The 21,991-nt window shown below is 38.3% G+C and overlaps 1 protein-coding gene across 4 annotated transcripts in view; it reads left to right on the forward strand.

Annotated features, from left to right (window-relative positions):
• Positions 1-19,184, forward strand: part of KCTD20 (potassium channel tetramerization domain containing 20) — a 35,320-nt gene extending 16,136 nt beyond the window's left edge. For 3 of the 4 annotated variants that reach the window (XM_023527537.1, XM_011354530.2, XM_023527536.1), the window contains exons 2-8: positions 5,116-5,316; positions 7,838-8,111; positions 10,884-10,986; positions 11,347-11,467; positions 12,547-12,744; positions 14,150-14,260; positions 15,615-19,184. In XM_023527537.1, coding sequence (XP_023383305.1) covers positions 5,160-5,316; positions 7,838-8,111; positions 10,884-10,986; positions 11,347-11,467; positions 12,547-12,744; positions 14,150-14,260; positions 15,615-15,907 — 1,257 coding nt within the window. In that variant the 5' untranslated portion in view covers positions 5,116-5,159 and the 3' untranslated portion in view covers positions 15,908-19,184. Of the gene's footprint in view, positions 1-2,364; positions 2,419-5,115; positions 5,317-7,837; positions 8,112-10,883; positions 10,987-11,346; positions 11,468-12,546; positions 12,745-14,149; positions 14,261-15,614 lie in introns of all 4 variants that reach the window. The other variant, XM_011354529.2, reaches the window with a different exon arrangement.
• The last annotated feature ends 2,807 nt before the right edge of the window (positions 19,185-21,991 follow it).

The following is a 21,991-nucleotide window of genomic DNA, read 5'->3' on the forward strand; positions in this document are numbered from 1 at the left end:
AGGTCACTAAGAAGTATTCATGTCTCACCAGTGTGCCAGAGTTCTTAGAGGAAGACAATAAGTCTTCCTCAAGTGAGAAGGGAGGACCCAGTGGAATTAACTTACTAACAAGGGTCTTTCTTTTTGCTAATTCAAACAGCTAAATTATTATGAGTTTGGGGACATAAGGTAGGAAAACTCCAAGATTTAGAAATGTTAATAGAGTTTATATGGGCTTACTACTGGAATAGTCTTACTTAATATTTTTAGAAATAATCTGGAAAAAGGAAAAGCAGAAAGCCTTAGATAGTCAGAAGACAGAATTTTTTTTGAGCTTAGAACGTTAGGGCTGCACATGCAAAGGGAGTGCATAGAACCATGATAGAAAAGCTTCAGTGAAGTTGGTTTAAAAAATACACACAACACACATACACACCATTTCGAAGATGACAGTCTCTTAGCTATCAATAACATCCTAGAAGGTGATCCTGTACACATTTTAGATTGTATCCATCACCTCTGTTGTCTCTTCCCTACCTTCACCCCTTTTGAATCTATTCCCAGAAATCCTGGATATCACCAGAGAGCATACGTGAAGCAAAACTGAACCTTCTCACCTCTAATAGAAAACATTAGCAGGGTTCTCATTACTATGCGTAAAGAAAAAAAAGCATAATAGAACTAGACCAAAGTCAATGACAAACAATTAGAGAAGTTAAAGAAATGTAGTGTGTAGTGATTTTCACATAAGAACAGACTGAAAAGACTACGATTTGTCAGTCTGAAATGAATTTTTGGCAAAAGTGTAATTACTCTCTAAATTTGGAGTATAGATGAAGTGTACATTGGTTTTACCAAATTCTGTGGCATTCTACCACATCTTCACCACCTAGCTCTTACACAGAGCAGAGACATGGCCCTGAAGTAAAAGCTCATATCCTTGTACCATAACAGTCTGAAAGCATTATGTTTTTGAGATGCATCCATGTTAAGTTTGATTGCATTGCAACTAGATTTTTTTCCAATTAGATTTTTTAAATCTGAATTGTTCAGTGGCATGATAGTGAACTTAATGGAACAGTGATTTGTGTAATTATCTTGTTTTCTTCATAAATAATTGATTAGAGGAAATTGAAAGTAAGAAGAAAATACATTAACTTATGTAGAGATTATTTTGGATTAATACTCAAGATGATTATGTTCTAAAGAGAAACCAGTGTATCCTTTTTTAAGTGCAAGGAATATGTGGAACTAATTCTATCAAAGATCGTATGTAAATTTTCCAAGATGAGATTATGATGCTAAATGTTTTGCTGTTCCAGATCAACAAAATCAAGACTTAACAAAAATATGGGCCTTCACGGACATAGGGGAGGGGGATGGGAGGCTGGGAGAATTGGGGTGAAGCGTTAAAGAAGTACAAATCAGTAGTTGATGGTTGAGCATGGGGAGCATGGCAGAGGGAATGCAGTTAGCATTAATATGATGGCTAAGTGGAAGGCCAGGGGAAGGAGGGAGAAATTGGGGGGATCGTTTTATGAACATTATAGATGTCTAACCAATGTACTGTATACTTGAAACTAATTTAAATAAATAAATTTACAAAAAACAACATAAAATATTTGAATCAAAAACAACATATGGGCCTTCATAGGAGGTCTGTAGAACAAATATAATAAAATATATTATTTTATTTTAATATATTTATAAAACATTTATTTTGATAAATATATTAAAATAAAATATTTTATTTTAATAAATATATTAGATATATAAATAAAATATTTATTTTAATAAATATATTAAAATAAAATAATGTTTTATTTTAATAAATAGAGGGGAGGGGTGGTTGGGGAGCTGGGAGAATGGGCAAAGGGTTAAAGAAGTACAAATCAGTAGTTAATAGATGGTCATGGAGATGGAGAGCATAGCATAGGAAATGCAGTTAGCATTAATACATTGGCTAGGTGGAAAACGAGAGAGAAGGAGCAATTAGGGAGATCGTTTTATAAACTATATAAATGCCTAACCGATGTAGTGTATACTTGAAACTAATAAAATTTGAATATCAAAAAAAATGCTTTCGTGTGCGTCATAGAAGTGAAGCTTGAGCTGGCCTGCCGGATATTAAGTTTTCTTTGCGTTATAGCAATACAGTCTTGAGTTTCATTAATATATGTCTAATTCCTAGTTCTTTTCTGGAGCAGTCTCTTCAGTTACTGTTAAGTGTGCCAGGGATGTCATGATCCTTTGGTTCTTCTAATTGTACATTACTATGACTTTTAGGACTGTTGGCCAAAAATAGTTTTGTAGCAATAGAGAACTCTGTTGTCGAAGTGCTTTGCTTATTTCTTTCTTTCTTTTTTTTTTTTTTTTTTTCCTTAGATCTGTTCTGAGGACCAAGATTCATTTGGGGGATGGTTACAGAATTGAACCATGGTAGGCAATGAAAATATACACTCAAAGTTAAATGAAACAGCCATCCTGTAAGGGGAGTAGACCCTTACTATTAAGTTTCAACTGGCTGCTCTGGCATATGTTGAAGAACTTGGTATCAGTAAAGTTTACTTTTTACATTTCATAGGTCAAGAAAGTTTTGTTCTGTCATTCAAGGATTATAGAGCAATTAGTTTATAGGGGACTTTCAGAAATGTCGGATTAGGCGATTTCTTAAAGTGTGTGCCAATAAGCATTAATCCTGAGATGGTTTCTTAAAAAAAGGAGATCTGAAGCCAAATCCATTTGAGAAAACTCTGCACACTGGATCCTCTCTTGGAGTTTCATAGTACACTTTAATCTTGTTCATTAAAGCATTGTTTGTAATAGTTAAGTCAAAAAAACTTACATATTGGTTGATAGGAGTGCTGACTTAGGATATTATACAGCAGTTATAAAGGGATGGACTAGATCTTGATCTTCCAACATGGATGGATCTCAAGAACATTAATTTAGAAAAACATTACAGAATGGGAATGATGCATATAGAATATAGTTTGTGTGTTTTTAAAAAATTATATGCTTTTACCAGTATATCTGTGTAGTATAAATGTATTTTTATAAAGTCTAAAAGGATTCATACCAAGCAAGTAGTGATAGTTATTTGCAGAAGTGACTAGAATTGGGGGTGATGATCAAAGGGTCTTTTTTAAGAAGGGAAATATTCATGTATTATTTGTAATAAAAATTAACTGAATACAAATCAAATGACTATTAATGTCTAGCTAGTTACTTTCTTTTCTCTCATTGGAGATATATACTCTGCTAATTCCGAGTGTATCTTTATATTTATTAATTCACTGTATACAAGTTAAACTTAATTTTGAAGCCTTCTTCTATAGAATAGGAAGAAAATGCTTTCATTCTAATAGTTTCATTATAATGAAACTATTTTTGGTACATTAAAAGGAATAAAGTAACTTACACAAATCGTCTAGGCTATGCACATTCTCAAGAGCTAGGCTTATGCAAGCTTATTATATATTGGTCTAAGAGATTTTTTGGAAAGCAACAAAGAAGTTTGAACTTGGTTCTTGAGCAGCTAGTGAAGAGCTGAGAAGCAGCAGTTGTAAACTGAGTGAAACATTGTAGTTCAAAAACCAGTTAAGCCTAAAGAAGCAGGCCCACTTTTGGTCTTTCCATTTTTGGTAATAATGCTCTTTCCAACTCCATCAATCTTCTTTATCCTGTTCTTTAGACCTCATTTTGACATCTTCCAAATAGAATTTGAGGACAGTTGATGGTGGTTCTATTCGATTTCACCAATCCCCAGGATCATGCACTTTTCGTGTGTGTGTAGATATGTTTTTTCTTTAAGAAAGGGTAATCCTGAAAAAGCTGTAGCCACATACCAAATTTTCTATCAGAACATTCACTTTATTGCCTCAATTTGCTGGATGTTTTAAGAGCTATTGTCTGAAAATAAAAAAATTCATCAACTGAAAGTACCTCTTCTCTAAAATAATTTGTTTTCAGGAACATGTATTGACTCATCTTTTCAAAGTGGTCATTTTTATATTTCATCCAAGTTAAAACAGAGACTAACTGATCAGTCAACTTTATGCTCAAAAATGTGTTAATACAGGTTATGAAGGGATTCAAAATTTAATTCACATTATAAATGTTTATAGCACCCTTACATGCTTGCATGTCAGGAAAATTCAGAGTATTAAAACATGTTATTGTGCTTAATAACTTCTTTCTAAATCGGAGTTAGCTTACAGTCTATATGCATAAAAATTGCTGGTGATGTAAGATGATTCTTCCACCTACACACCAGGTGGAAATCAGTACAGTATAAACTATGAAATTACTAGTAGGGTGAACTTCAGGAATGTTTTCAGTAGTGGGGTAGCCCCCAAGGATGGAAGGGCTGCAGAGCATGACTACCTGGAAGAAAGGTATGAAGGTTCCTGCCTAGCCTCTCCATTCTGCCTAATCAACAAATCCTTGCACATGGCATTTACTCAGTAGGTAGTGTTCATGATGATCTTGCGCTGCTTGGGGGAGTTAGCTTTATAACCAGTGACATCTTGTGAGTTTGAGGTGGGATTGAGGGTTGCGCATAAAGCACAGAAAGTAAGAGAACTTATAAAGGAGAACTTGAGCAAAATAAGTAAAATTTTGCTTTTTTTTTTTTTTATCGCAGGTGACTTCTAGTTTCTACTCTCATGCTAGCATTATCATTGTGATTGTTTTTCATTTCCTAGTGCTTAATTGTTGTAGGAATGTGTGTGTCTCGATTTTTTAAAATATATGAGCAGATTTTCTTTAATTGACCAATTGGACTCTTCTCCTATATATCTATGGTATAAACACCAAATTATCACACCACCATTTAATATGTAATGTTGATCATGTATATGGCCAAAGTCAGTGCATTGGATGTCTGTTTATGGATAGAGCTTAAAATTATTCCCTAGTAACAGATTTATCAACATTCTTAGTGATTTGGTAAAGACCATTTAAATCAGCCCAATTCCTCTCAGTATAAAATCACAGAAATGTTGAAGATATCATTTCTTCTCAGAATAAGAATGAGGGCTGTCTGTTAGTTCTTTAGTTTGTCTTTCATGACATGGAAGTCCTTGGAAACCTGTTTTGAGAGAGTTCTAAATTATGTGTATTCCTGTCTTCCAGGATTTTTTTCTGATCAAGCAGACAGTTGAGCATAGAGTCCAAGGATGAGTGTTCACCGTGACAGTGAGAGCAACAGGTTATTGCGACAGGAGGCCAACTGCCTGATGGATGAAACCTCAGCTGCAGCCCAAGAAAAAGAAACAAACAGCCTGACTTCTGGTCTTCAAAATCTTACTTATTCTCTAGGTCCCAGGAATGATGGTATGGTAATTAGTTTCTGACTTAATGTGCAGGGCTTTCTGACACCTGAACATCCACTCTACCTAGAAGATATAAATGTTCTTAATCTGAATAAAATATCCAATTAATTGGCTTAGCTTACATATCACAATTATATAAGCTAACCATCACAGAAAATCTCCATTTATTTAATCAGTCTAGCACATCTAACTTGGCAGTAATAGTGTAAGAAAAATAGTCATGGGTTTGCAGTCAGAAGGCAGATTCATATTCTAGCTCTGCTACGTATCAGCTTTAACCATGGGTGAGATCCTTAATCTTTCCGAGCCCCACTTTCTTAATCTAGAAAACAGGGATATTAATATTCTTCTTACCTCACAAGGCTGGAAGATCATTGAGTTAATGGATGTGCAGGCTCTTGATAAACTGTTAGGTTCTTTTTAACTTTCAATAAAGACCATAGCAACAATAATAATAGCAGTTACTATTTATTGAGCACTCACTGTGCTAGAAATTTTACATACATTTTTTAAATCAAGGGTGGCAACAGTGGTCAAATCTGGACAGCTGCCTGTTTTTATAAATAAAAATTTGAGATACAGCCATCATGCCCATTTGTTTACATACTGTCTATGGCTGCTTTCCTGCTACAGTGGCAGAGACTGTGACCTACAAAGCCCAAAATACATACATTCTGGCCTTTTACAGAAAGTTTGCCGATCCCTTCTTAGATTTCTCCTCCTTTTAAAAATGAGGACACGTGCTTCAAAAACCTAGGTAACTTGCTCAGGCTCACACTGCTAGGACATGGGGGACTAGGATTTGAACCTGTGTCTTTCTGATCAAGCTGTGCTATTTTATATAGAGCAACTGACAGAAAAGCAGACTGACTGTCACCCTAGAGTATACTGTTAGGGAAAATTTGTGCAATGAGTCTCTTCCTGCTCACCCATTTAAGCAGGGTAGAACCTGAGACATCCTTCATTAATCAACCCAATTTAATTGCCTCAATGCTGGAAGGTACATCAGGCTTTCTAAATAACAACTATTGATTTAGATACGTACTTTCATTTTCATTGATTTAGATACCTACTTCCAGTGTGAAAGCCTATCTTGGTGATTAAAGTGTTTCTTGTTACAAACTTGCCTGTGGATTGTGTGGAAATGTAGCTCTTGGTATACATAGGGTCACACTGAAAATTTACATCCTATAGAAGCTATAGAATGTGAACTCTAGGTAGGTTTTTGGTCTAGAAGCAAATGAGAAAAAAACTGAGTATACTCTAGCTTACAATTCAGTTGGTTATCTAAGTGGCTGAAATCAGACTAATTTCCCACAGGTCATGGGCAGTAATCATGTTCATGAAATATCATATACAGATTTAAAATACAGGATAGGTGAGAGTGAGACATTCAGTTATACCTATAATATTTTATTTATTTAAAAAAGAATTTTAAGATAATGTAGAAAAATGTTAACTGAGCTTGCCAAATCTAGGTAATGGGCTATATATTTTATATTAACCCTGTGCTTTAGTATATTTGAAATTTCTTTAAAAACATTTTTTTACATTGAAATAAAATATATTAGGACTCTCTATTTAAAAGAATCCTCTGGTGTAATCCTTTTGTAAATACTTGCTCCTGCTTGTCTTCTGTAGACATCCAGATTTCATATATTTAGTTTTAAGCCTATAATTCACAATATAGTATTGCACATTTTTAAGTGCTCTTACATACTTTCTTTCAGTTGATAGTCAAAACAATTCTGTTAGGTAGGTGGAATGAACATTATTCTCATTTTATAGACGATGAACCAGGTTTAGAAAAAATAAATTGCTTAAAGAAAATGGCTCTTTGGTGATACTAGAACAAAAACTGAGATTCCTTACATGAATCCTAATCCATGCACTGAAACTTTGCTGCTGAGAGCAAGACCTGCCTATTCAAAAATGGTGTTGGTGATGTTAGGATTCTCTTATGCATTGTGAAAATGCATTTTTCTGTGATTTTCTAGGAAAAGTGATGAATTAGACAATTAGAAACTATCATTATCCTTTTGGAAAATAAAATTTAGAAACAATTTTTGAAGAATGTGGAAAATGAATAGTTTAGCACACAGAGGTAGCAGGTTCCTTAAGTAAAACACAGGAAATATGAGTATTATTTAGAGACAGAAGTAAAAAGTGATTGCCTCTGTGAAACAAGACTGGGAGAGGTCATGAAGTATGGCAGGGGACAGGAGATTGCTGGTTTTTTTAACATGTATGTAGTTTACTTGAAAATTGTTTAGCCATTTTATTCTAAAGTGTGGGCATTTACTGTCTTTCTTTCCTCTGTCCCTAGTGCACTTAGAGAAAACAGCTCAGGGGATCCACTATAAGTCTCTTTTGTATTCTTTACTTGCTCTACGCAAGAGTTTTTGCCTGTGAACCCCTAAAAATTTGTAGCTTTTAAAATTTTTTTTTAAGGAGACAGGGTTTATTTTTCCCCAAGACTGTTTGCTATCAAATTATTTTGCTTTGTTTGTATGATCTTTTAGACCTTTCACATGACTATGCCTCTCAGCCAGCAAATCTTCAGTTTCCTCATATAATGTCACTTCCCGAAGACATCAAAAGCTCCTGCTTCCAGAGTGGGAATAAACGGAACCATGAACTCTTTATTGGTCCAGAACGATTTGGAAACAGCACTGTGGGCTTTGGCACTAACATTCATTCCCAGGCACCAGAGAAAGTGACACTTCTTGTAGATGGCACACGTTTTGTTGTGAATCCACAAATTTTCACTGCTCATCCGGATACCATGTTGGGAAGGTAATTGATAATTTCCTTCCAAATGTACTCTGTTGTCTATGAATAGAAATACCTGCTGTTTATCTTGCATTAGGTATGAGAATAAAAAGCACTGTACTGCTGATTTTTCTACCTTAATGCTTTGGTGAGACAGAAAGGGCAAGTTGGTAAAAATCCTTATTATATATTTTGGTGATCTGGGGTTGGGGTTCTTATTTTACAAAGCCAGGATAGTGAACAAAGGGAAGTGAAATCAGAACTATGGGAAATAATCTGCTAAATATTATTCCCTATTCCTCTGTAAACTTACTCTAAAGCAGAAGTCAGATACTTGATTTCTTTTACCCACAATTTGTATAACCTCACAAAGGCCATGTTTTCTGAGTTCCACAAGTCGAAGATGCTGGGATGTGGTAAGATCTGTAAGTCATGTTCGTTTTTTTGTCTTCTGTCTTTTAATAAAAATTAGAATTAGACAAATGTTTCACATGATACAAGAACAAAGTCATTTCACTAAAAAGCATTAGTTTGCCTGCCATCTATTGCCATTTATGCTTGGCAATAGATGTTATGCTGTCATTTTTTAAAGCCTCTATCACGAAGTTTTCTGAAATAGAATCTTTATAGCTGGCTGTTTTATAGTTTTATGAGTGCTCTCTTTATTCTTCATGTTCCATTCTCTGTGCTGTTTCATTCAGACTATAGTCTTATCTTCCTCCCGCCATCTCCTGCCCCCAGCTTTTTAGGGTTAGAGTTTAGGAAGTGGAAGGAGCCTGCTTAGAAGGAGCACTGTCCAGAAATACTCTTGGAGCCTGGGCTGGGAGTTAGGAGATCCTCTGTGGCTGATCATAGACCTTAACTTGAAGAACAGCAAATTAAGTAGATCTTATTTAAAGATCTAACCTCACTCAGGATATTGAACTAATTTCAACTGAGTTAGAAATCAGAATGGACCACACTAATTTGCTGAATTTTAGTTTATATGGGATCTAGCTATTCAAAAATGTGTATTTTTTTTGGATATATACAAATTCACAATGAATCATTTTTAACCAAAACCAAACCTATATATTTCTCAAACATCTGAATTAAAGTTAAACTAAAACATAAAAACATTTTCTAAATTGGCCCTGTATTTCATCAGACTTGATTTCCTGACCTCAGTTTTGGTGTCATCTGCACTACTCGTCCCCACAGCACCACCCCCAGCCCCACCTAAAGTGTTCCTTGGGGCAGGCTGGCTGTTTGAGGTAGGTTCCCTCTGAAAGTGGTTAGAAAGAGAAGAAAGGTCAGCATTTTCACGGTTAAAGATTCTTGGGTGACTGGTTCTTTGAATTTAGGAATGAGTTGTCCCATAAAGAAAAAAATCTGATTTCTTTATCTAAATAGTTTATCAACTGAATCAGCGAAGGTCATGAATTCTGAGTTACTTAGGTTTGGTCTGTCCAGTGGCTGCATACAGTATTTGTAACCCTCGCCAGTGAGCTTACGTATGCAGGCCACTAGTCACAAAGGTGACAAGCTGAGAAACTGAGAATGGATTAATGCAAATCCATGCCACTACTAGATAAATAACTCTGAGTTTAGGTTCTGCTAATGATAAGGGCATTATATTTATGGCATCTTATTTTAATTCATAGCTGTCTCAGCTAGACTTCAACCAGATCGTTTCAAAAAATGTCAGCATTCTTTGAAAACTGCTTTTATCGGGATGGATTTCTTATGTATGGTGTAGTGATTTGGAAAGCGTGATATGGAGTCTTTTTCTGGCCTTTGAAAAGCAGCCAATTCAGGGTTGGAGGATAACAGTTTCGAATAGTTGAACAGTATGGCTTCCCAGCAATTTAAGGAAGGAAATGGCAGTGAGTCCCTACTAGGAACTCATATCAGGCTGGCTGAAGATAGCAACTGTCTGCCCTGTCCTTCATACTGGCTTCTCTTTCCACAGCTCATATATAGAAGTGCAACAGTAGTAGTAGAAGTCATGGGGCCAGTTTTACTAGAGGGGATCTGAGAGAAGGGAGGAAGGATAGGAAAAGATGAATAAGAAAAGCAAGACCTCCTCCCTGTCTCCTCATGACCTCTGAGTTCATGCCCAGAGCAGGCCTGCCTCTCTGAAATACATCAAACTGCTGATAAGCCTAATACCTAGTCTCATTTTCTACTTGACCTGAAATTCTGAGCTTAAGTTATTCCTTGAATCAAAGGACATTTTTTTCCAGAGCTCCACCATTAAAACATATGAGAAAAAGGAAAGCATTAACATCTGCACCTACTCATACAGATTCATCTATCAGATTAGATGTTGAAAAGCAAAACTCAGAAATATTGAGGACTGGCATACTGGATAGGTAAATATTGGTAGAGGAGAGGAAAGGTCAGGAGCATGAGACACTCTGACCTCCTGAGCTGCCCAGTGTGTATACAGGCAGAGTCCTGGGCAGTGGGGGGAGCATGAGAGGCAACCCTCACACACTCCAGAGGTTTTAAGGGCCAACTCTGCAGATGCTGTTTTACTGCATTTGCTGTCACGGAAGCTCACCACAGGCAAACTGTGAGGACTTGCTGCTTCATTCCTCCTTGTACTCGAATGCTGAAAGCAATGGCTCTTTCCTGTCTGAAGGGAGTTTCCTAAGCCTTGAGTACATTTTATAGGGGTTGGGTCCCAGCACTCCGTTTAACTTACACTAGGAGAGGGTAAAATGGAACCTTCCAGAATGAGGTGAAGAAAGAAGTCTCATCTGTGAAGAATCCTGCTGGAGAAGGTAACATTATTCCCTGGGTGTCTTTTAGGATGTTTGGACCAGGAAGAGAGTACAACTTCACACGGCCCAATGAAAAGGGAGAGTATGAGATTGCTGAAGGAATCAGTGCAACTGTATTTCGAACAGTATTGGTATGTAGTAGCCTTTTATTTACATCCTTTTCCCCCAGGGGCCTGCATGGTCAGAAGCCCGAGAGTTCCATGAGAGTGTATTACTGACTTTCGGGTCTCTAGTTTCAGTTACTGCCTTTCCAGCTTTATTTCACGTTCCTGTAACTTCTAAGGCTTGCTGTGTGAGCTCAATCAGGTATCAAATAGTGATTAAACACGTCAAGATAGCCAGGAGCCACTTTACTATCTAATGAATCGACCAACTTGGTGGTAGTGCTAGTAACCCATCACTGTAACAGAACCAGGAATGAATAGGGGGTTGAAGAAGTAATTTTTCATCTTGTTCTTTGCTTACATTTCTTCTTCCTAATCTGTTTATAGGATTATTACAAAACTGGTATCATCAATTGTCCTGATGGCATCTCTATCCCAGACCTTAGAGATACGTGTGATTATCTCTGCATCAACTTTGACTTCAATACTATCCGATGTCAAGATCTGAGTAAGTGCAGGAGCAGCTGAACTTAGAGTTTGCTTGGAATTGACTGGTAATTTTAACTAAACAGAAAGAGTTTCAAGTGTGGGTTGAAAGCCACCTGCAGAGGCCGAGATGTGATATGAACCCATTCTCTCTCTCGCTTCAAAATACTATGAGGAAGCAGAGTAAATGAACAAAAGGGAACGTGTAGTGGATTTTAAATCTAACTTGACCCTTAAGTCACCAAACTATTTCCTTTCCCTCTTGAGACTTTGGCATTTCAGCCTTTTAACAAATAATGATACAGATTCTCAGATACGCAGGAAGCTTTACGAATAAAGTCAAATAGCATAAACTGGCTGAGTTCTTTTTACAATTATTTTTTATCATTGTTATTAACTTAGTGTTTGCTGAGTGCTTTATAGATGTGAACTTGCAGAAGTCTTATTATAATTAACCCTGAAAAATGGGTGATAACTCATTTAACAAATAAGACTGAGAAATTAGCCTGTTCAGAGCTCTAAGCTGAAATTAGAACTGATTGTCCATCTACAAACTCCATGTTCTTATCATTACCCAGGCTTCCTAAAATTATTTTTAAATTGTTCTTTGAAGTTCATGATACATTTCCCTGCATATTCCATGAAGTTCTCTGGACTTGCGGTTTCTATACTAGGTCTACTACACACTTAGAGTAAGTGCCTTGGTTTTGCCAAGCTTCAGGTTCTTTGGTACTCTGACTCCATGAAATTGGCATCGAGAGCATCTTCAGAATGGGTACTACAAAGAGTCATCCCCAAATGATGGTTCTGGCCCTTGAAGAATTAATGTTTATGGTATGACACTGTATGTCTAACAAAACTTTCATTGATCAGAATGCTCAGGGATTATTAAACATGAGGAAATGGAAGCGTAGTAGAATATGAAACATTTAACAAAATCAGTTTAATTATTGCCTTGGAGCAGGAAACAATCTGTGCCTTTAAATGAGTCTCTTCTCTGGAACTTATCAATGATAACAGCTATTATCCAATAGCCTTTTTCACTCCAGTAATAAATACACTTGGGCAGAGAGGATGTTCATCTGAATTTTCTCCCCCCAGGTGCTTTACTGCATGAACTGTCTAATGACGGTGCTCACAAGCAATTTGATCACTACCTCGAAGAACTAATCCTGCCTATCATGGTGGGCTGTGCCAAGAAAGGGGAACGAGAGTGCCACATCGTCGTGCTGACAGATGAGGATTCTGTAGACTGGGATGAAGACCACCCCCCACCCATGGGGGAGGAATATTCCCAAAGTAGGAGCCACTTGCATGATGTAGATGTTTTTAAGCAAGAAACATGCTACTTAGAGTAGCAGCTATATTCTAGACTGAGCATGAATATCACTGTCAAGCCAGTGATGAATGAGCACAATCACCTGGATGATCAATTCAGTCTAGTGATGCAGGTTAACTTTCATGCTAGGGAATATTGTGAAAGTTGTTATACCTTCCATTGCTACCACTGGTGTCTGGTACTGTGTCAGTGCTGAGGCAGCACATTAAATGGTGATGTCTTTCTTCTCTCCATTCATTTTGTTTTTAAATTCTTTTGAATTGGTAATAATTCAGAATTCAAAAAGTCCAGAAGGATATACATTGAGGTCTTGTTCCTACCCCTGCCTCCTCTACCCAGTTTTCCTTCTCAGTTTCTTTTATGTCCTTCCAGATGTATTCAGTGCACATACATAAGCGATTACATACGTTTTCCCCTTTTTTTCAAATGATACCGTATTATACAGACTGTTCTATACCATTTCTTACATAAAAAGCTTCCATGATCTTTTTTTTTTATAGCTGTATCATATTCCATTGCATGATTGTGCCATAATTGAACCAGCTCTGTTGATGGACATTTAAACTATAAGTTTTAAATTATGCTGCAATGAATAGCCTTTTAAACAAAGTCTTTTCACACATGTATATCTCTATAGAATAATATTCCTAGAAATGGAATTTGTCAAAAGCTTTGTGCTTTCATAATTTTGATAGATGTTACAGAATTATCCTCACAAAACAATATATGAAAATTTTCCTCACTCTCACCAAAACAGTGTTTTCCTAAACTTTTATCTTTTCCACTGTTAAAAAAGCACTTGACTTTTAATTTCCATTTCTCATTTCATGTATGAGATTAAATACCTTTTTAATGTTTAAGAGCCACTTTAATTTCCTTTTCTGTTAACTGTATTTTTTGCCCTTTTGCCCATTACAAAATTGGATTGTTAGTCTTTTAGTGATTTGTAAAAGCTCGTTTGTGACCACTCTTTATAGACAGTAAGGAAATTAGCCCTTTATGAGTTACAGATATTTTCCCCAGTTGATTGTCTTTTTAGCTTTGATAATGGTGGTTTTGGCTAAGTAGAGACATTCATTGTATTTTTATGTAATTGAGTGTACCAGTTTTTCTTTTATGGCTTCTAGGTTTTATGTCATACCCAGAAAAGCCTTCCTTACTCTGAGACTATAAAAATTTCTTGTATGGTTTCTTTCTTATGGTTAATTCATTTTTTAATATTTAATCTGTGATCCATCTGGATTTTTTTTGGCATCAGGGCCAAAAGAGATATAACTTTCATTAGTCTGATTCTGTTAGCTCATCTCTTTCCTCTTACGAAGGGGGTCTTTGCTCCATGACTAACCCCAGATTTATTTTTTCCAGTTCTTTATAGCTCCAAGCTCTATAGATTCTTCAAATATATTGAGAATCGGGATGTTGCTAAAACAGTGTTAAAGGAACGGGGCCTGAAAAACATTCGCATTGGAATTGAAGGTAAAAATGTCCCAGTCATTATTCAGTTTGTGTGGTTTATGGAGTAGGTTGGAGCTGTGGCCACAGCTTAGATCCTTAAAGCCCAGCTTTCAGGGGACCTAGAGAATAGGTACACATGAAAACTACATTCCTACCCAAATTTGAAAGAGTCCTGTTTCTGTTTTTGATGGCCCTTAACATTTCTTTTTCATTTTGTTTCCAGTTGAAAATGTTTTAAAGCAGCTGCAGGAATAAGTTCCAATTTACTACCTCAGGATAAAGAGCAGTGAGGGCTAAGGCCACTGGCGGGTAAATGTTGCAGGGCTTGTGGGTTCATCAAGTGGTGGGGGTGCTGTTCTGCCAACAGTCTTGGTGGGGATTTTTCTGGGATCTGAGGGGTCCTTCTGAAAACTGTAGCTTTGGGACTCAAAATTTAAGTTTATTCCACTACATACCGTTGAGGAATGTCTGGATGTATTGACAGAATCGCTTTACATGATCATGAGCACTGACTCCCAACCTGTGGTCCCCACAGAAGGCTCTTGGAGACTGATTCTTAGAGAGCGGTGAAGCCATCCTTTCACCCCTCCATGGTTCCTTGACTTCTTTGTCTTGTTACTCTGTCTTAGTCTTGCCCACAGAACCCATTAGACCTTCACTGTTTCTGACTTAGATTGGAATTTTAAAGTTGAGAGAGATTTTTGAGATCATCTATTAAACCTCTTTCCACTGTGTACTTCTTCCCTAGTCTCTTTGGAAACTCCAGCGATAGGGTCAGAGGGATCACTCTATGTCCCAGAGGAGTCAGTTGAACTGTCCTACTATCAGAACATTCTCCCATATGTCTAAGAGGTTACTGCCTCCCTCTTCAGTCTTCCTCCTATTTCTAGCCTCTGAAGCTACTCTGAACAAGCTTTCTCTCATTTCCACGTGACAGCCTTCCAGATATTTTAGGTGGCATTGTTTTTTTCTTTAGGCTAAATACTCCACATTTCCTTAGTTCTTATATAGAATGCTCTCTAACCAATAGAATTAGAGGACTGGAATAGCTGTGCCTTAGCAGAATTTTTGTAAAACAGGATTGTTGCCAGTAACTAAAGGCTTATGAAGTTCTAAGTGGCTTCTCCAGGCCTTTCTGTTAGAAGGGACAGAATTTTTGTTACTTCCCTTCTAGGGATAAGACGTACTAACCTGGGTAGGAGGGAGGAGTGGTTAGAGCTGGGAGGGCATGGTCCCACGCTGGTCACTCCCCCAGCAGTTTTCATGCATAGTCTTTGGATTTGGGAGGAAATTGATGTGGTTATGAAGGAGGAAGTATGGAAGCCAGGGTGAACATTTGCTGACGTCATGAGAATGGTCTTTTTGTCGGTTTCAGGTTACCCTACCTGTAAAGAAAAAATTAAGAGAAGACCTGGTGGCCGGTCTGAAGTAATCTATAATTATGTGCAGCGCCCCTTTATCCAGATGTCATGGGAAAAGGAAGAAGGAAAGAGTCGCCATGTGGATTTCCAGTGTGTTCGAAGCAAATCCCTCACTAATCTGGTAGCTGCTGGAGAAGATGTCTTGGAGGACCAGGAGATATTAATGTATCACCCGCCCCAAGTGGATGAACTTGACCGGCTAAATGCCCCACTTTCTCAGATGGTTTCTAACGACTTTCAGGATTAAGGCCAGCTGTGGGTCCACCTCTCTCCAGAGCTTTTCTGTCTGGGTTGCCCAAAGCCAGTCCTCCCCATGAGTAAGACATGCTTCTCCCCCGTCCTTTCCCTTTTTCCCGTAATTAACGTGTGTCATTTTCAGTATGTCTGTACCTCCAGCAGGGGATGAAAAAGCACTCACTGGTAATTAAGCTACCAGCTTTGCAGCAGCCCTGGTAACTTGAAATTTTATGTCTGGTGCTGTTCACTAAGTCTGCATAATTGCAAAAGCAGGAAAGGAAGTTGAGACTCCTGTTGCCTCATATTCAGCAAAGCAGTTCTCATCCTTTATGCTTTGTTCTTGGCTTTTGTTTTGTTTTGTTTTATACCAGGCAAATTACTTAGCAAAGGGACCAAACTTAAAAGGTGACAATCTCTATCTTCTACAAGTAGACATTAATGGGATACTTGTTAGAGGTTAAAGAAAATGCTGTTCCTGGTGGCATCTGCCTTCAGATTGCATCTGAGAACTAGACTCTCATTCAAAATGTCTAAAAGGAAATTCTTAAGTGCTTAAATTCAGTTTTGTTTTTTCATTAAGGCAAAGAACAATCCAAAACCACATAGATTCTGTGACAGGAAGGATAATGGCATAACAATGTTTATGAAATCTTTTTAGCTTCATGGTGTTTGAGCCTAAATAAATTACTCATTTGGAATGAAACTCACAACTCAAGTAGAACCTCGAAATCAGGCCACTTTGATCATCCTGGCTTGGAATCTGGTGTGAAGCCATAAATCTTCACCCTAAGGCAACACAATCTTCACCCTAAGGCAACACATTGCTGTGGGTATGTCTGGCAGGCCATAGATATGGCTTAAAGGTCTTCAAGATGTGGGTAAAAATTTCTCACAGGTGTTTATTTAGTTTCTCAATAGAAAGACTTATAAGAGCTCCAGGCAGGGAGCATTTGGGGTGAAGCTGGGTAGGGAAACATCACCTGCCCCGCCTTTGTCCCATTACAGGGTTTTTCTTTGTATATTTTCATACTATGGAATTTTTTTGGATACCATGATATTTCAGTTTTTGAAGTAGCCTATGCGTTGCTCACACTGGGTAAGTAAACTATACTAATGTCATCCCCAAAGGATGAGTTGAAAGGAAACTAGACCTAGAAATTTTGTTTGATCTGTTAGCCCTGTGTTAACAATGCATCAACCCAGATTACTCTCCCCCGTGCTCCCAGTACTGAACCATCTTTCCAGATGTCCCTATGGCTGTTAACAGCGGAGCTAAATTTAAACTCATGTGTCATGGGATTATCTCCCATTTTGTGGTAGAGGTCGGCCTTCTAATAACCTACCCAGAGCATTTACTCGTCACAGATTACAAAGAGGCACATAGTTTCCTCCAAGTTAAGAACATGACTAGTTTTCTTAAATTCCATTCCCATAAGATACTATAGGGCAAGCTACTTGATTTCGTTTTGTGACTGCTCTAGTCAGAGTCCTCTCAAAGGTGAAATCAGATGAGTATTGAAACCTGTTCTTTCCAGGCCTTTAGAACAAGTGTTCTCAAGAAGTGTGTTCTCCGTGCATGTGATCAGCGTCACAGTGCATGCTCTGTTCCTTTCTCTGAAAAAGTAATGAGTTAAAGTGAACCATCTCCCACCTCCAGAGTTCTTCTGATTGCCATTGGCATCCATTTGTAAGGCTGTTGGCCGAGGTCAGGATTATTTTGTAGCCAGAGAGTAGTTTTATTTTTGTGAAATTGGCTCATATTTGAGGTCAGGTTTCACTTTAACCTTACCAGTACTACATTCATATCCAATAGTAGTTGGCCAACCCAGATAATTGTTTAATGGTGCTTCCTTTAAACTTTTCAGTTGACTTCCATGTCATTACAAAGGAAATTTGCATTGATTGTGTAGTCTGTGATATATGTAACTTGTTATACAGCTTATGTGTTAACATTTAATAAGTGTAAACACGCAGCTAATATTCTTTAAAACTAATTTAATTAGTGCTTGCTTAGGTAAAGTCAAGTATGAAAGTATGGCATGTACTTAACACTTTTTCCTATGTAAATGATTAATTTCCTCAGGCTTTCAAGAACTAGATCACCAAATTGGGTGAACATAGTTTTGACCCCAACCCTGTGGGGGTTTGAGTAAGCTGAAAATCTGTGGAGGTAAATCTGCCGGTGTCACCAGGCAGTTGTGACTGAAGGAAAAGCTGGGCCCTCAAATTCCTTCTGGTAGAGGTGGTTTCTTGTGTGTCCCATACCCTCCTGGCCTGTAGCTCAGCATCACTGTGATTCAGTGGCTCCCCTCGGCTGTAGCTGCTCTGTTCCCAGGGCCGGGACATTCTGCAATGGCAGGACCTCTTAGTTCTCATAGGGACAAGGGCTGGGTTGTGGTCATGCCCTTCAGAATCAGTTACTGGCCACCTGGGCAAGAGGTGTTTCTAATAAAAAGATGGGAGTCAGGTTTGTTTTTCTAAGTGCCTACATAAGTAAGCCAGGCTGTTTATATAGAAACATTTTCATAAGAAAATGGTTTTAACCTACACTATCTTACTCAGAGGTATCTCAGTAAGCCAAGATGAACCTGAATTTGAGGTTTAGAATGTGAGTTTGAGTCTGCATCCATTATCACGTATAGTTGAGGAAACATTTGACATTGAGGAGTTGGAGAGCAGTGGGCAAGGAGACAGCGTTAAAATGTGCCTGTTGAGATTACTTAATGGTTTCCCCAAAGTGGAAGAAAGGTACTGAAAGAATGACAGCAAAAAAAGTAAGGAAGCTAGAAAGTAGCGGGATTTGTTGCCACACAGTATGCATAAGCCAATATTATTTTAAACTAAAATTCAAGAGAATGGCGTTATCTTATGTATACCGGTCTATGAAAATACTGTTCCGACGGGTCTTTGTGGAAGTAAAATCAATCAGAACACAGGCTTTAACTCAAACTGTCAAAGTGTGATAAAGTGCCCTCATCGAGTGAAAATAGAAAGGGTTTTAGTAATTTATTCAATGCCACTTCTTGCCATCATTCTGAAATTGTTAAAATGGGCGTAGTGAGTTCAGAAAGCAAACTTGATGCCTTCTTGGGAGATGGAGCCCCATTCGTGCTCTGGGTGGGACCACCTCTGCAGGAGAACACATTTTCTCTTATCTTAAAGGCAAAATGCTTATAGGTTTTGCCTCTTTACTTTGTATTTAAAGTTGCACATGTTCACCTACCAGTTGTTTACAAAATCCTATATTCGAGATGCTTTTTTTTAATAATAAAATATTATCATTTGTGTCCGTGTTGTTTTTTTAGCCAAAAACAAACTTAGAAGTCAAGACTGTAAAGGTGACTGAAAGGTGCAGCACCTGGACTGCCCAGAACAGTGTCTCTCCTGCAGCAGCCATGGGGCTTGCCTCAAACTTGTGTATTTTCCCCACCCTCCTATTTCTTTATAACTCTAGGTTCCAGAGCCCTAATAGTCTCCCTTCTCTAGTTCCTGGTTAACTTGGATTCAAGATTCTTTCAACCCTCCAATCCAACTAAGTAGGACCCCACAAAGCTACATGTAAATTTGAAAGGTAAGAGGACTCTAACTTCTTGGATGTCCCAGTTTTGGTTTAAAGCAAAGTGAGGAGCCATGGCAGCAGTGAAAGGCAGTTGAGAAAACAGTGGAGTCCAGACATGTCCCATGGAAACACTGCTCTCAAGGTTCTTGCTCATCCTTTGGTCCTATCTAGTCAGCTGAGTTCCCTCAGCTCACTTAGCCTGGGAGCTTATCGGTGACACAACTTCAGCTGGGCACCAGCAGGCCTGCCTTTGCACAGAAGTTAAGAACATGCTCTGAAGATCTGGCCTGGTGAGTATATTCTGTGCCAAATGCTGCTTGACCACAGGGACACAATGACAAGCTTCTATAACCATGTAGAGAGGATCTATAAACAAACAGTCCAGGTCACTCAAGCCCAAAAGGGTGTAGTATTCAGTTTTTACTGTGAGGAGAAGAGTTGACAAAATTCTAGAAGCGACACATAAACCAAATTGTGCAGGATGTGTACTAGTTTTGGATCCATGAATATGAGGGGAGGAGGTATTCCAGGCCAAACTCAACTGTATGAGCAAAGATGAAATAACTGCTTATCAGAGAAATGGGTGGGACAACGGCAGAGAAGAGGCCAAAGTAAGGAAAGACTAGTAACCTCAGACAAAGGTTTTTGGTCTCATAAAGACTGCTGGGAGCCCTCATGGGTTTTACGCAGGAGAATAACATGATCAGACTTGAAATGTAAAAGAATTTCTTTGGCAGCAAGAATGACAGACCTGAAAGAAGGACCAGGGGCAAAGAGGTCATTTAAGAAACCACTGCAGTGGGTTCAACAAGGAATGAGAAAGGTACTGGTAGGATGGATGTCCATACCCCAGAGCTGTACATGCTTACTGATGGGAGCCATGTAATAAGTTCCCAGCATGGACAGCTGGGTGGACAGCTAGAAAAAAAGAGGCAAGAGGAGCTCTGGACAACTAGTTTGAGCCTTCCAAATGGAAATTTGGAAGGCCTTCCAAATGGAAATTACTAGAAGGTGCTTGGCTACATGGGATCTGGAGTTCTGGGAAGTGGTCTTGGTAGGTTAGTCTCTCTGAAGACCACACCACAAAACGTGATAGTCGAAGCCACAGAATGGGGCAGATCGCCCAGAGATCATGCGTGAAAATAGGACAGTCATTGCTCTGAGGAGCAGCAGTTTAAGTGGTAACAGAGGAACTGCAAAGCAGGAAGTCAGATGGGAGGAGAGTTTTTTTTTTAAGTCAATGGTGTAAGTGCAGTACATTAATCAAGAGGACTAAAGAGCAGCCAAGGAATATAGCAGGACACTAGTGACCAGAGGAAGGGTTGTAAAAATACTAGCATGTTTTATACATGGGATAATTAGTACTGACATGTTTCACACAAGTGACAAACCAGATGAGTAGGTTGAAGTGGGAGAGGGAAATGATGTAACAAAAGAGTGCAGAATTCTTCATAAAGTAATATTCACAGCCTAATGCCTCTACCACAGCACAAGACCATTCCTCAAGCCTCCAAAATTCTGGACATGCCACTTTCCCCTGTCAAATCACTGCTATTTAAAAACATGTCCAGGAAGCTTCTCTACACTTCCAAACAACTCCGGGTGGCTTAACAGTACTGTTTTATCAATATTGAAGTACTAACTTTACAAGTGATGCTACAATCTGTTAAGCTACTTGGTGAGAATTCTCTCCTCAAACTGATCTGCAGTTCAGAACCACTCCTTCTTGCGTCCCCTGAGTGCCTGGTATTGAACTCTGTATATAAGGGGTGCTTAAATGTTATTTGGACAAGATGTTTTTCTCTAAAAATATGCCTGAAAAGCATGTAAGGACTGTTTTTAAGTCCATGTTGGCTTTGATAGATCATTCCAGAGAAATGTATGCTACCTAGAAAGGAAAATACCATTCAATGAATTCTTTTGAGATCTAAAAACACCATCTGGGTTACACACAAAGGCCAAAGAGAGACAAACAGGAGAAGGTGGTCCAGGAAATATGCTTTCTGAGGAAATGTGTCAGAGAAAAAACTATTAGTACTCAATGACAGAGGATTCCTATAATGCCATATAGATGAGTTTTGAAATTAGCAATGTGCTATTCAGACCCTGAATATTAATCCTGAAGAATTCATCAGTATGTTACTTTTGGAAGTAATTCTAAAAAGGAACAGACAGTGAAGAAAAGTCTGATGTACTCAAAATCAAGGAGACAGAATGACATCAGTATTGTTTCATTTTAGTACGCAGTGCTGTTAAACTATTATTTTCTAACTCCCCCTAAGAGAGTAGGAAACGGAATTATCTCTGAACAAGACCAGCACTGAGCCAACCCCAGCATGTTTCTAGAAACCCATGAGCCTTGGGAAAGGCAGTACACATTCTGACTGCCTTTAGCTTCCCTCTGACTGTAGTTCCTACCCTGGTCTTTGCCCCTTCCTTCTTGCCTCTTCAAGGCTTCTTCCCCTAACCTAGAGAAGGGCCTAAGAAGTGGGACCCAATAGGACTCAAGTACGCGACGCCTGGCGACAGAACCCT

Source organism: Pteropus vampyrus, unplaced genomic scaffold (genome assembly GCF_000151845.1).
Source record: "Pteropus vampyrus isolate Shadow unplaced genomic scaffold, Pvam_2.0 Scaffold18, whole genome shotgun sequence".
In the NCBI taxonomy this organism is placed as follows: Eukaryota; Metazoa; Chordata; class Mammalia; order Chiroptera; family Pteropodidae; genus Pteropus; species Pteropus vampyrus.